This window comes from Coregonus lavaretus, assembly GCF_964263955.1.
Source record: "Coregonus lavaretus genome assembly, chromosome: 33".
NCBI classification, from domain to species: Eukaryota; Metazoa; Chordata; class Actinopteri; order Salmoniformes; family Salmonidae; genus Coregonus; species Coregonus lavaretus.
In genome coordinates, this window is record NC_140020.1 from 10,706,491 (window position 1) to 10,722,369 (window position 15,879).

Below are 15,879 nucleotides of genomic sequence, written 5' to 3' on the forward strand. Positions count from 1 at the left end.
ATCTTTCCCTCCATTCACCTTCTAAATGTCTGTGTGTACAATCACAATAATAAATACCACTCAAGATATGAATGACTGTAAATTAACAGAATGCTAATAAGAGTTTGATTAATCAGGCTTTGAGAAATGGTGGAGTCTACGTGTTTGGGGTGACTTCCAGTGATCAAATAAGTGACAAAGCCTAAATGGAGCACCATTACAATTAATGAGCACTTACACCACTAAACATAAGCCCTCCTGTATAAACACTGCTCTCAACAGTAGCATCACATAAACAAACGCTGACAATCAATGCACATTAGGTAAACACATTTGTGAACGGCTACACTTGTTTAGATACCCTTGTTCTTAAAGAGTCAGTCCGATTTGCGCTTTCTAAGACCGATGGGACAGACATCCATTGGCGTGTTTCAAACATTTGCCATGCTGTTCATACTTGCCTTCAAACACCTCTGGGGCCATCCAAGCAGCACTTCCTTTGTTGTTGGTCATGTGTGTCTGAATGTCACACGCTGTCCCAAAGTCACATATCTTCAGCACGGTGCCACCGGCAACAAGGAGCAGGCTGAAACAAACAAGTAAACAAAGATCCACTCAAATGCTAGACGTGTGAACTTGAGTGACGTGTGAACTTGAGTGACGTGTGAACTTGAGTGACGTGTGAGACTACGTAAGGGTAACTACTAAAGGCTGCTGAGGTCTAACTGGGTTACAAACACATAATAAATCCACTTTAAATTCAAAGCAAACATTTCTAATCATTAAAATAAACATGAAGAGGGGACTATAGCTAGTCAGATTATTTTTATACATACAAAGGGAAGTCAGATCCCTTACAGTAAATAACTTTACAACCACACAGTCTGGCAACACCCACTGTGTCACACAAAGAGCGTGAAGGTTAGGTTCCAGTCTTTTCCGTCAGAGCCAAATATATAACCTCTGGAGCCGATACAGCTACTCTAAGCATTTCAGTCAGAGGCACACTTTGAAAACACTAAGGCCTTACTACTGAAGCCAGATCAAATAGAAATGGAACAAAAACACAAACAAAATACTTATATACCTAGACGACTGGAGCCCGTCTGTTGACTATGCACTTCATTATTTATATATTTTTTAATGCTATTTTGGTTAATAAAGTCAGATAAAGTATTCTTACGCTATTGCATAATATAATATATCACACACAACTATTAAATGACACCTTGAGTGGGGGAGCAAGGCACTTTATCAGCAGTGAAACAAGAGAGAGGGGGAGGAGGTGAGGAGGAGCATACTTGGGTGGCTTGAGGTCCCTGTGAATGAGAGCCTTTGGTTTCATGCCATGGAGATAGGCGACCCCTTGGGAACACTGAAAACACCAGCTCATGGCATGGGAAGCAGTGTAATAGGGGAGGGGTTCAGTACCATGCAGCACTGTGGACAGAGAACACAGTCACTACCACTGACACCTCGAAATAAACACAAAACATACCTGCATGCACACACGCACATTTCCATAGCCATAAAGGTCCAGAAGTGCAAACACACTTTCACATGACACACACACACACACCATATGTTTTACTATCCTTGTGGGGCCCTAAAATTGATTGCCATTAAAAATCCTATTTTCCCTAACTCTAACCCCTAAGCCTAAAATAGCCTTTGTCCTCGTGGGGACCTGGGAAATGTCCCCACTAGGGAGAATTGTCCTTCTTTTACTACCCTTGTGGGGACTTCTGGGACCCACGAGGATACTAATGCGCGCACACACACACACACACAGAAAACCATCAAAATTATAGTTTCAAGCATTCAACAAAGTTTTGACGACCACAACTAAGAACGCCTACTTTAAATAACTTTCATAGAGATTCAGAGGTATAAAAGCATACAAGGGGGTAAAGTGCTTGTACAGGTAAGAGTCAGACCTGGGTTGAAATACTATTTTGAATATCTCAATTACTTTCATATACATTCAAAGTAAGTATTCAGATATTTTTGAAAAGACAAGTAGTTTAATATTTTAATGTATATATTTGGAAATACACTTGGAAAGTATTTGAAAATACTCAAATACACTGACTCAAATACACTCCAATGCATTTAACCCAGGTATTTGAAATAAGTATTTGAAAATAACCATTCAATTAAAAAGTCCTTGTTAAGGGCTGTATATTTCAAAAATATCACACACTCAAATACACATGTATTTGAACCCATGTCTGGTAAGGATTCCATGAACACTTCCTAACTCTGCAATACTCCATAACAGGTCATTGTGAAAGGACTGACCAATTTAAGGAATCATGCCAATAGTGAGCCTGATAACCCTTTACACTCGTGGGAATTGGCCTATATGGATAGGGCTAAATTGAAAGGGAACACTTAGGAGATAACAGAGAAATTATCAGACCAAAGGTGAGGACACAACAGTTAACCTGACACAAGACTGAATCCAAACATTACACTGTTGATTTTATGTGCATTTTACATTTACTGTACTTTTAGCCATATCTGTTGATAATGAAATCTGAAAATACTCTGGATACATTCAGTAACATGATAGGACTATTCCTGGAAAATGTGGGGTAGGTGCAACATAAGACAACATACATTTGAGTGAGAGGGAAAACTAGTGTCTCCAAGTGGCCACACACCTATCCAAAAATGTGCACAGGTTCTAAGCAATTTCAATGCCCTTTTATGACTCAAAGAAGAGTCTTCAACAATAAGGTACTTTTTTTTAGCTCTCCTAGCTGTGCCAGTGCAGAACTAGAGCAAGCACACTTCCCCTCCATCACACAATGACTGTTGTTTATGCAATCCAAAAACGATCCATTATAAAAATAGCAATCTGGGTCAGGTGGGCATGATTTGAAAGCTTGTTCCATTGCCAACTTGACTAGCTAAGTTATACAATACGATCTTACAGTGGTAGGCTTTCCACAAGGCAATTCAGAGAAACAGATCAACATTTTGGTGTGCATAGAAAGGAGTCATGATTGCATTCAGGTGCGTGTGCTGCAACTAATTTTCTACACAAACAAACATAGGCTCATTCTGTTCAGAACAACCCAGGATATGACGACATACAGTACCAGTCAAAAGTTTGGACACCTACTCATTCCAGGGTTTTTCTTTATTTTTACTATTTTCTACATTGTAGAATAATAGTGAAGAAATCAAAACAATTAAATAACACATATGGAATCATGTAGTAAGCAAAAAAGTGTTAAACAAATCAAAATATATTTTATATTTGAGATTCTTCAAATAGCCACCCTTTGCCTTGATGACAGCTTTGCACACTCTTGGCATTCTCTCAACCAGCATCACCTGGAATGCTTTTCCAACCGTCTTGAAGGAGTTCCCACATATGCTGAGCAATTGTTGGCTGCTTTTCCTTCACTCTGCTGTCCGACTCATCCCAAACCATCTCAACTGGGTTGAGCTTGGGGGATTGTGGAGGCCAGGTCATCTGATGCAGCACTCCATCACTCTCCTTCTTGGTAAAATAGCCCTTACACAGCCTGGAGGTGTGTTGGTTCATTATCCTGTTGAAAAACAAATGATAGTCCCACTAAGCGCAAACAAGATGGGATGGCGTATCGCTGCAGAATGCTGTGGTAGCCATGCTGGTTAAGTGTGCCTTGAATTCTAAATAAATCACAGACTGTGTCACCAGCAAAGCACCCCCACACTATAACACCTCCTCCTCCATGCTTCACGGTGGGAACCACACATGGGGAGATCATCCGTTCACCTACTCTGCGTCTCACAAAAGACACGCGGTTGGAACCAAAAATCGCAAATTTGGACTCATCAAACCAAAGGACAGATTTCCACCAGTCTAATGTCCATTGCTCGTGTTTCTTGGCCCAAGCAAGTCTCTTCTTATTATTGGTGTCCTTTAGTGGTTTCTTTGCAGCAATTCGACCATGAAGGCCTGATTCACGCAGTCTCCTCTGAACAGTTGATGTTGTGATGTGTCTGTTACTGAACTCTGTGAAGCATTTATTTGGGCTGCAATCTGAAGTGTAGTTAACTCTAATTAAGTTATCCTCTGCAGCAGAGGTAACTCTGGGTCTTCCATTCCTGTGGCGGTCCTCATGAGAGCCAGTTTCATCAAAGATCTTGATGGTTTTTGCAACTGCACTTGAAGAAACTTTCAACGTTCTTGAAATGTTCCGTATTGACTGACCATGTCTTAAAAGTAACGATGGACTGTCGTTTCTCTTTACTTATTTGAGCGGTTCTGGCCATAATATGGACTTGGTCTTTTACCAAATAGGGCTATCTTCTGTATACCACCCCTACCTTGTCACAACACAACTGATTGGCTCAAACGCATTAAGAAGGAAAGAAATTCCACAAATTAACTTTTAACAAGGCACAACTGTTAATTGAAATGTATTCCAGGTGACTACATCATGAAGCTGGTTGAGAGAATGCCAAGAGTGTGTGCAAAGCTGTCATAATAATAATATGCCATTTAGCAGACGCGTTTATCCAAAGCGACTTAGTCATGTGTGCATACATTTTTACGTATGGGTGGTCCCGGGGATCGAACCCACTACCCTGGCATTACAAGCGCCATGCTCTACCAATTGAGCTACAGAGGTCATCAAGGCAAAGGGTGGCTATTTGAAGAATTTCAAATATATTTTGATTTGTTAAACACTATTTTGGTTACTAAATTCCATGTGTTATTTCATAGTTTTGATGTCTTCACTATTATTCTACAATGTAGAAAATACACTGCTCAAAAAAATAAAGGGAACACTTAAACAACACAATGTAACTCCAAGTCAATCACACTTCTGTGAAATCAAACTGTCCACTTAGGAAGCAACACTGATTGACAATAAATTTCACATGCTGTTGTGCAAATGGAATAGACAACAGGTGGAAATTATAGGCAATTAGCAAGACACCCCCAATAAAGGACTGGTTTTGCAGGTGGTGACCACAGACCACTTCTCAGTTCCTATGCTTCCTGGCTGATGTTTTGGTCACTTTTGAATGCTGGCGGTGCTTTCACTCTAGTGGTAGCATGAGACGGAGTCTACAACCCACACAAGTGGCTCAGGTAGTGCAGCTCATCCAGGATGGCACATCAATGCGAGCTGTGGCAAGAAGGTTTGCTGTGTCTGTCAGCGTGGTGTCCAGAGCATGGAGGCGCTACCAGGAGACAGGCCAGTACATCAGGAGACGTGGAGGAGGCCGTAGGAGGGCAACAACCCAGCAGCAGGACTGCTACCTCCGCCTTTGTGCAAGGAGGAGCAGGAGGAGCACTGCCAGAGCCCTGCAAAACGACCTCCAGTAGGCCACAAATGTGCATGTGTCTGCTCAAACGGTCAGAAACAGACTCCATGAGGGTGGTATGAGGGCCCGACGTCCACAGGTGGGGGTTGTGCTTACAGCCCAACACCGTGCAGGACGTTTGTCATTTGCCAGAGAACACCAAGATTGGCAAATTCGCCACTGGCGCCCTGTGCTCTTCATAGATGAAAGCAGGTTCACACTGAGCACATGTGAAAGACGTGACAGAGTCTGGAGACGCCGTGGAGAACGTTCTGCTGCCTGCAACATCCTCCAGCATGACCGGTTTGGCGGTGGGTCAGTCATGGTGTGCGGTGGCATTTCTTTGGGGGGCCGCACAGCCCTCCATGTGCTCGCCAGAGGTAGCCTGACTGCCATTAGGTACCGAGATGAGATCCTCAGACCCCTTGTGAGACCATATGCTGGTGCGGTTGGCCCTGGGTTCCTCCTAATGCAAGACAATGCTAGACCTCATGTGGCTGGAGTGTGTCAGCAGTTCCTGCAAGAGGAAGGCATTGATGCTATGGACCGCCCGTTCCCCAGACCTGAATCCAATTGAGCACATCTGGGACATCATGTCTCGCTCCATCCACCAACGCCACGTTGCACCACAGACTGTCCAGGAGTTGGCGGATGCTTTAGTCCAGGTCTGGGAGGAGATCCCTCAAGAGACCATCCGCCACCTCATCAGGAGCATGCCCAGGCGTTGTAGGGAGGTCATACAGACACGTGGAGGCCACACACACTACTGAGCCTCATTTTGACTTGTTTTAAAGGACATTACATCAAAGTTGGATCAGCCTATAGTGTGGTTTTCCACTTTAATTTTGAGGGTGACTCCAAATCCAGACCTCCATGGGTTGATAAATGTGATTTCCATTGATAATTTGTGTGATTTTGTTGTCAGCACATTCAACTATGTAAAGAAAAAAGTATTTAATAAGATTATTTCATTCATTCAGATCTAGGATGTGTTATTTTAGTGTTCCCTTTATTTTTTTGAGCAGTGTAGTAAAAAAAACCTGGAATGAGTAGGTGTGTCCAAACTTTTGACTGGTACTGTACATTAAACATAGTGATCATAAATGTTGATACTGTATATGACATGAGTTATGATTTGGAAATGTGATGTGCACATTTGGACGAAATCAAAGCGTTATTCAAAGCGGTATTTATTATAATCCTCAAAGTCACATCTTTCAAAATACATCAGGTCTTCTTAAATTTACAGCATTTCCCTCACTCAGACAACAAAAAATGTTGCGAGCTGTGCTCAAGATCAGAACGGCTATCAGTCAAAACCCATACAATGCTGTGAAGCAGAGACCCTGATCTCTGACGTAACTTATAGAATGTCACTGTACAGCCACTACGTTCCAATTTAGGCGCTTATTAGTGCCCAAATCTGCCACCTTTAACCCGTATATACGGGTACGAATGTAAAGGGTTAACAAGAGCATAATTTGCATTTCTAGTGTGGTAGAGTGGTAGATAGGCTTAGTCTGTATACCAGGGTATTTGGAAATAGCCACAGGATGGTTTTTCAAAACCGTCAATACCGTTGAAACCATTTCTTTGAATCTTTTTTTATATATTTTAATATTTGTAGCTACAGTGCCTTGCAAAAGTATTCATCCCCCTGGCGTTTTTCCTATTTTGTTGCATTACAACCTGTAATTTAAATGGATTTTTATTTGGATTTCATGTGAAAGTGAAAGAAAAAAATAACTTGTTTAAAAACATTCTAAAATAAATAACAGAAAAGTGGTGCGTGCATATGTATTCACCCCCTTTGCTATGAAGCCCCTAAATAAGATCTGGTGCAACCAATTACCTTCAGAAGTCACATAATTAGTTAAATAAAGTCCACCTGTGTGCAGTCTAAGTGTCACATGATCTATATATACACCTGTTCTGAAAAGCCCCAGAGTCTGCAACACCACTAAGCAAGGGGCACCACCAAGCAAGCGGCACCATGAAGACCAAGGAGCTCTCCAAACAGGTCAGGGACAAAGTTGTGGAGAAGTACAGATCAGGGTTGGGTTATAAAAAAATATCTGAAACTTTGAACATCCCACGGAGCACCATTAAATCCATTATTTAAAAAAATCGAAAGAATATAGCACCACAACAAACCTGCAAAGAGAGGGCCGCCCACCAAAACTCACAGACCAGGCAAGGATGGCGTTAATCAGAGGCAACAAAGAGACCAAAGATAACCTGCAAACCTCCACAGCGGAGATTGGAGTATCTGTCCATAGGACCACTTTAAGCCGTACACTCCACAGAGCTGGGCTTTACGGAAGAGTGGGCAGAAAAAAGCCATTGTTTAAAGAAAAAAGTAAGCAAACACGTTTGGTGTTCACCAAAAGGCATGTGGGAGACTCCCCAAACATATGGAAGAAGGTACTCTGGTCAGATGAGACTAAAATTGAGCTTTTTGGCCATCAACGAAAACGCTATGTCTGGCGCAAACCCAACACCTCTCATCACCCCGAGAACACCATCCCCAAAGTGAAGCATGGTGGTGGCAGCATCATGCTGTGGGGATGTTTTTCATCGGCAGGGACTGGGAAACTGGTCAGAATTCTTGAGGGAAACCTGTTTCAGTCTTCCAGAGATTTTCACCTTCCAGCAGGACAATGACCCTAAGCATATGGCTAAAGCAAAACTCGAGTGGTTTAAGGGGAAATATTTGAATGTCTTGGAATGGCCTAGTCAAAGCCCAGACCTCAATCCAATTGTGAATCTGTGGTATGACTTAAAGATTGCTGTACACCAATGGAACCCATCCAACTTGAAGGAGCTGGAGCAGTTTTGCATTGAAGAATGGGCAAAAAATCCCAGTGGCTAGATGTGCCAAGCTTATAGAGACATACCCCAAGAGACTTGCAGCTGTAATTGCTGCAAAAGGTGGCTCTACAGAGTATTGACTTTGGGGGGGTGAATAGTTATGCACACTCAAGTACACAACGAAGAGAGACCGGAGGCTTTTGAGTCACTCACTGTTGTGCAGCATGCGCCAGGTGATCTAGTTACAGTATGGAATTCAAAACGAAATGTTTGCCAGCTAGATATCTTATAACTATTATGTTAACCGTCTAAAATGTACTAAATGCTCTGCAGTTGTGCAATTGGCTTGCTAACTTAGTAGCTAGTTATCTAGCTAAGTGGTTAGCTTCTTGCAACATCAAGCTTCTTGGTAACAGCAGAGAATCCCCTCCTGGATCAAGAGCCTTGCTGTCCAATATTGGTTTTGTGCGTGCAGCAAACTGAGTACCATTTTTGATTTACTTGTATAACATTATGAGCTGGGATGTCTGTCCTGCAAATAGTTTGTCAGAGACTGTATAAAATATTTTCATGCGCTTGTTAGCATTCAGTTAGCATTCGCATAGGGTTTTTCATGTACACAAATGACCAAAAGTATGTGGACACCTGCTCGTCGAACATCTCATTCCAAAATCATGTGCATGAATATGGAGTTGGTTCCCCTTTGCTGCTATAACAGCCTCCATTCTTCTGTGAAGGCTTTCCACTAGCTGTTGGAACATTGCTGCGTGGACTTGCTTCCATTCAGTCACAAGAGCATTATTGTGGTCCTCTGTAGCTCAGCTGGTAGAGCACGGCGCTTGTAACGCCAAGGTAGTGGGTTCGATCCCCGGGACCACCCATACACAAAAAATGTATGCACGCATGACTGTAAGTCGCTTTGGATAAAAGCGTCTGCTAAATGGCATATTATTATTATTATTATATTATATTGAGGTCGGGCACTGATGTTGGGCGATTAGGCCTGGCTCGCAGTCGGCATTCCAATTCATCCCAAAGGTGTTCGACGGGGTTGAGGTCAGGGCTCTGTGCAGGCCAGTCAAGTTCTTCCACACCGATCTTGACAAACCATTTCTGTATGGACCTCGCTTTGTGCACGGGGGGCATTGTCATGCTGAAACAGGAAAGGGCCTTCCCCAAACTGTTGCCACAAAGTTGGAAGTACAGAATCGTCTAGAATGTCATTGTATGCTGTAGCGTTAAGATTTCCCTTCACTGGAACTAAGGGGCCTAGCCCGAACCATGAAAAACAACCCCAGACCATTATTCCTCCTCCACCAAACTTTACTGTTGGCACTATGCATTGGGGCAGGTAGTGTTCTCCTGGCATCTGCCAAACCCAGATTCATCTGGACTGCCAGATGGTGAAGCGTGATTCATCACTCCAGAGAACGCGTTTCCACTGCTCCAGAGTCCAATGGCAGTGAGTTTTACACCACTCCAGCCGACGCTTGGCATTGTGCATGGTGATCTTAAGCTTGTGCGCGGCTGCTCGGCCATGGAAACCCATTTCATGAAGCTCCCGACAAACATTTATTGTGCTAACGTTGCTTCCAGAGTCAGTTTGGAACTCGGTAGTGGGTGTTGCAACTGAGGACAGACTAATTTTATGCGCTACGCGCTTCAGCACTTGGCGGTCCCGTTCTGTGATTTTGTGTGGCGACCACTTCGCGGCTGAGCCGTTGTTGCTATTAGACGTTTCCACTTCAAAATAACAGCATTTACAGTTGACAGGGGCAGCTCTAGCTGGGCAGAAATTTGACGAACTGACTTGTTGGAAAGGTAGCATCCTATGACGGTGCCACGTTGAAAGTCACTGGGCTCTTCAGTATGGGCCATTCTACTGCCAATGTTTGTCTATGGAGATTGCATGGCTGTGTGCTCGATTTTATACATCTGTCTGCAACCGGTGTGGCTGAAATAGCCAAATCCACTAATTTGGGTTGTCCACATACTTTTGTATATATAGTGTACTTATTAGCATTGCTAACCTTCGGATTACAGACTCAGTGGGGCTTGAAAATAGCACTCTGTGTTCAGTGCCGGTATTACCGGATATCCCAGGATGGCACAAGGTCGGTATGAAGGTATGACAATCTGGATACTGCCCATGCCTAGCAGTTGGCTTGCCTAGATCGTTGCCCAGAGACTCACCATTGTACAGAGACCCCCCTTCAGCATATTCCATCACCAGGCAGACCTAGATCGGAAAAGTTGTGCCGTCAAAATTGAAAATAAATCAAGCTATTAGGCTATACAGTTTCCCATGATGTTCTGGTCATTTGTCAACCTTGCTATTGGTGTTTCTATAATATCAGTAACAACCCACTGTTCCAAGGAATTTACAACAACTGGCAAAAACCAATACTTATTTCCCTCATTAAAATGCAAATCAATTTATAACATTTTTTACATGCATTTTTCTGGATTGTTGTTGTTGTTATTCTGTCTCTCACTGTTCAAATAAACCTACCATTAAAATTATAGACTGATCATGTCTTTGTAAGTGGGCAAACGTACAAAATCAGCAGGGGATCAAATACTTTTTTCCCCTCACTGTAAGCTGACTTACCGGATTATTGCATGAGCCATACAACTTCACAATGTTGGGGTGATTCACACGCGAAAGTTGTCGCAGCTTGGGACGGGAGAGGAGGAGGGAAGAGGATCAAGAGGGATCTCTTTGGGTTTTAATAAACAGCCCTGCCATAACTTTACAGAATATATACATATACACTACCGTTCAAAAGTTTGGGGTCACTTAGAAATGTCCTTGTTTTCCATGAAAACATACATTAAATGAGTTTGAATAGGAAATATAGCAAAATGCATAGGAAATGTAGTCATTGACAAGGTTAGAAATAATTATTTTTAATTGAAATAATAATTGTGTCCTTCAAACTTTGCGTTCGTCAAATAATCCTCAATTTGCAGCAATTACAGCCTTGCAGACCTTTGGCATTCTAGTTGTCAATTTGTTGAGGAAATCTGAAGAGATTTCACCCCATGCTTCCCGAAGCACCTCCCACAAGTTGAATTGGCTTGATGGGCACTTCTTACGTACCATACGGTCAAGCTGCTCCCACAACAGCTCAATAGGGTTGAGATCCGGTGACTGTGCTGGCCACTCCATTATAGACAGAATACCAGCTGACTGCTTCTTCCCTAAATAGTTATTGCATAGTTTGGAGCTGTGCTTTGGGTCATTGTCCTGTTGTAGGAGGAAATTGGCTCCAATCAAGCGCCGTCCACAGGGTATGGCAAGGCGTTACAAAATGGAGTGATAGCCTTCCTTCATCAAGATCCCTTTTACCATGTACAAATCTCCCACTTTACCACCACCTAAGCACCCCCAGACCATCACATTGCCTCCACCATGCTTGACAGACGGCATCAAGCACTCCTCCAGCATCTTTTCATTTGGTCTGCGTCTCACAAATGTTCTTCTTTGTGATCCGAACACCTCAAACTTCAATTTGTCTGTCCATAACACTTTTTTCCAATCTTCCTCTGTCGGGTGTCTGTGTTCTTTTGCCCATCTTAATCTTTTCTTTTTATTGGCCAGTCTGAGATATGGCTTTTTCTTTGCAACTCTGCCTAGAAGGTCAACATCCCAGAGTCGCCTCTTCACTGTTGACGTTGAGACTGGTGTTTTGCGGGTACTATTTAATTAAGCTGCCAGTTGAGGACCTGTGAGGCGTCTGTTTCTCAAACTAGACACTGTAATGTATTTGTCCTCTTTCTCAGTTGTGCACCGAGGCCTCCCACTCCTCTTTCTATTCTGGTTAGAGCCAGTTTGCACTGTTCTGTGAAGGGAGTAGTACACACTGTTGTACGAGATCTTCAGTTTCTTGGCAATTTCTCACATGGAATAGCCTTCATTTCTCAGAACAAGAATAGACCGACGAGTTTCAGAAGAAAGTTATTTGTTTCTGTGCATTTTGATCCTGTAATCGAACCCACAATTGCTGATGCTCCAGATACTCAACTAGTCTCAAGAAGGCCAGTTTTATTGCTTCTTTAATCAGCACAACAGTTTTCAGCTGTGCTAACATAATTGCAAAGGGTTTTCTAATGATCAATTAGCCTTTTAAAATGATAAACTTGGATTAGCAAACACAACGTACCATTGGAACACAGGACTGATGGTTGCTGATAATGGGCCTATGTAGATATTCCATAAAAAATCATCCGTTTCCAGCTACAATAACCATTTACAACATTAACAATGTCTACACTGTATTTCTGATCAATTTGATGTTATTTAAAAAAAAAAAGATTTTATTTTGAAAAACAAGGACTTCTAAGTGACCCCAAACTTTTGAACAGTAGTGTATATATACACAGTACCAGTCAAAAGTTTGGACACACATACTCATTTATGGGTTTTTCTTAATTTTTTACTATTTTCTACATTGTAGAATAATAGTGAAGACATCAAAACTATGAAATAACACATATGGAATCATGTAGTAACCAAAAAAAGTGTTAAAGAAATTAAAATATATTTTATATTCTTCAAAGTAGCCACCATTTGCCTTGATGACAGCTTTGCACACTCTTGGCATTCTCTCAACCAGCTTCATGAGGAATGCTTTTCCAACAGTCTTGAAGGAGTTCCCACATATGCTGAGCACTTGTTGGCTGCTTTTCCTTCACTCTGCGGTCCAACTCATCCCAAACCATCTCAATTGGGTTGAGGTCGGGGGATTGTGGAGGCCAAGTCATCTGATGCAGCACTCCATCACTCTCCTTCTTGGTCAAATAGCCCTTACACAGCCTGGAGGTGTGTTTTGGGTCATTGTCCTGTTGTAAAACAAATGACAGTAACTCTGGGTCTTCCTTTCCTGTGGCGGTCCTCATGAGCCAGTTTCATCATAGCGCTTGATGGTTTTGCGACTGCACTTGAAGAAACGTTCAAAGTTCTTTACATTTTCCGGATTTACTAACCTTCATGTCTTAAAGTAATGATGGACTGTCGTTTCTCTTTGCTTATTTGAACTCTTCTTGTCATAATATGGACTTGGCCTTTTACCAAATGGGGCTATCTTCTGTATACCACCCCTACCTTGTCAGAACCCAACTGTTTTGCTCAAATGCATTAAGAAGGAAAGAAATTCCACAAATTAACTTTTAACAAAATGCATTCCAGGTGACTACATCATGAAGCTGGTTGAGAGAATGCCAAGAGCGTGCAAAGCTGTCATCAAGACAAAGGGTGGCTACTTTGAAGAATCTGAAATATAAAATATATTTTGATTTGTTTAACACTTTTTTGGTTACTACATGATTCCATATGTGTTATTTCATAGTTTTGATGTCTTCACTATTATTCTACAATGTAGAAAATAGTAAAAATTAATAAAAACCCTGGAATTAGTAGGTGTGTCCAAACCTTTGACTGGTACTGTATATATATATGTTTTACTCTAGTTTGTTTAGTAAATATTTTCTTAACTCTATTTTCTTAAAACTGCATTGTTGGTTAAGGGCTTGTAAGTAAGCATTTCACAGTAAGGTCTACCTACAGCTGTTGTATTCGGCGCATGTGACAAATAACATGTGATTTGATCTCTACTAGTATCCCAGTACAATATAACAATACCTCAACTATGAACGCTTTCCTTTCAGATTCACTCTCTATTGTCTTGATTGCGACGTCTTTGCCTTTCCATTTGGCCTTGCAGACAACACCAAATGCACCTCTCCCCACGACCTGAAAGAGAACAGGTAGACGACATAAGCCAAGTGTGTTGGATGCATAGTTATTCGTCCTTTATTATCATGACCCTACTAAAGCCACTTTCCATCTGGGTATTTTAGGACTTAGCCAAGCTAACACTGTTGTTGTTATTTGTTGTGGGCAAGTTCCATTACACAATCCAGCATATCAATCAAACTGTGTACAGACAGTCAACGTCATCTGATCTGATGGAGAGGGGTCTGATGTCCCACCTGTGAGAACTGCATCTAGTTAGCTAGCTACAATCAAAACAAGAACTGCCTAATAGATTTGGAGAATAGCTAACTGACCATTCTCTATAACGTCTAAAATCATTGATGAATGGCATAGCTATTAGTGACATAGTTATGGTAACTTTTAATTCCCAGGCCTTTTCAAAACCATAATAAACAAACATTCAATGCATGGTAGAGCTAACTAGCATGACAATTGAGATATCACGTACTGTGGCAACTTCTGCGTCATGACACTAATATCAGAGGATCCCTCATGTTCCAATCAAATGGAATGTTGAGATAGCTAGCTTGTTACTTACCTCCTCAACTTCAATATCCACATAATCTATTTCTTCAAAGGGATATCCAGGGGGAGTTTCGATCATATCGGCGGATGGCAGAGACATTGCTAACTGGCTAACTAGCTATTCATTAAAACCAAGATGTTAAAATAAAATAAAAAAATCGCTAAAACATGCTAGACACGCGCACTCAAAGAATCATAAAAATATTATTACATGACACAACTTGCCAAGACACTGGCGGACCTAAAACGTTAATAAATATAGTTTAAAAACTGAAACTCGCAAGCTGTGTTAGCTGGCTAGCTAGCTAGCTCAGTCCAACATAGCCAGATGGTAGCTGAGCTAGCTAGCCAGCTAGTAAGGCAGTTTGCTAACGTTAGCTAAAAAGTCGATGAGTAACAATGGCTAGTAGTAGCCACAATTTGCAAACAGCAACTTTCAATTGCCATATCAGGGACGTCAACGACGTTTGTTGACAAAAGTAATTCAGCAAGCTATATCTGACACTTTGGGATGCACTTGACTAGGCCAATTGCTGGCCTAATTACGCCAGCCCTTCGCCGCCGTAGACTGTGCACAACCGGCGTAGTGGCTCAAGACATGGGGTGATTGATTTCCTTAACATTTCAAACTCAAAATAATCAAAGAAAAGTGTCCACCGTTTTGCCATGCGTTTATCTAAACATCTGACACGCGTACATCACTTTATAATTACGACTTTGCTTCCATTATATACGACTTTTGTTTTTTTCCGCAGTTGTTGCAGGCAGCAGCTCCAGAAAGTGTGTGCTCCCCTGAATTCTGCCCCACCAGCTTTGTGCCCGGAATGGCATGCAGATGCAACTTCGTAAATAAAGACGCTATAATAAAAAGGATGCGAGGTTATTGTTAACTATATCATTACAATAAATGCATGCATAAGTGTGTGCTTATAAGTAACGTTATTAGCCTCTTATATGTCAATAGTATACGTAGCCTACAGTGTAAAGTACTTAACTAAAAATAATTTAAAGTAGTATGTCTACTACTTAAGTCGTTTTTGGGGGTATATGCACTTTACTATTTATATTTTTGAAAACTTTTACTTTTACTTCACTACATTCTTAAAGAAAATTATGCACTTTTTACTCCCAACATTTTCCCTGACACCCAAAAGTAGGCTACTCGTTACATTTTAAATGCTTAGCAGGACAGGAAAATTATCTAATTCATGCACTTATCAAGATAACATCCCTGGTCATCCCTACTGTCTCTGATCTGGCAGACTCACTAAACACAAATGCTGAAGTGTGCCCCTGGCTATCCGTTAAGTAAAAAAACAAGAAAGTGTGCCTTCTGGTTTGCTTAATAAAGCAAATTGAAATTATTAATATTTTTAATTTTACTTTTGATACTTTAGTATACTTTGCAATTACAATTAACTTTGATACTTAAGTATATTTAAAACCAAATACTTTTAGACTTTTACTTAAGT

The 15,879-nt window shown here is 41.5% G+C and overlaps 1 protein-coding gene across 2 annotated transcripts in view; it reads right to left on the reverse strand.

The window, feature by feature from the left end:
• The window catches only part of LOC311108597 (mitogen-activated protein kinase kinase kinase 7-like), a 30,037-nt gene extending 14,813 nt beyond the window's left edge, over positions 1 to 15,224 (reverse strand). Inside the window, exons 1-6 of one of the 2 annotated variants that reach the window (XM_084151255.1) lie at positions 14,421 to 15,224; positions 13,748 to 13,858; positions 10,715 to 10,780; positions 10,297 to 10,342; positions 1,281 to 1,419; positions 437 to 565 (exon numbers count right to left, since the gene is read on the reverse strand). In XM_084151255.1, coding sequence (XP_084007381.1) covers positions 437 to 565; positions 1,281 to 1,419; positions 10,297 to 10,342; positions 10,715 to 10,780; positions 13,748 to 13,858; positions 14,421 to 14,507 — 578 coding nt within the window. In that variant the 5' untranslated portion in view covers positions 14,508 to 15,224. The remainder of the gene's footprint in view (positions 1 to 436; positions 566 to 1,280; positions 1,420 to 10,296; positions 10,343 to 10,714; positions 10,781 to 13,747; positions 13,859 to 14,420) is intronic. The other variant, XM_084151254.1, reaches the window with a different exon arrangement.
• Positions 15,225 to 15,879: the final 655 nt, after the last annotated feature.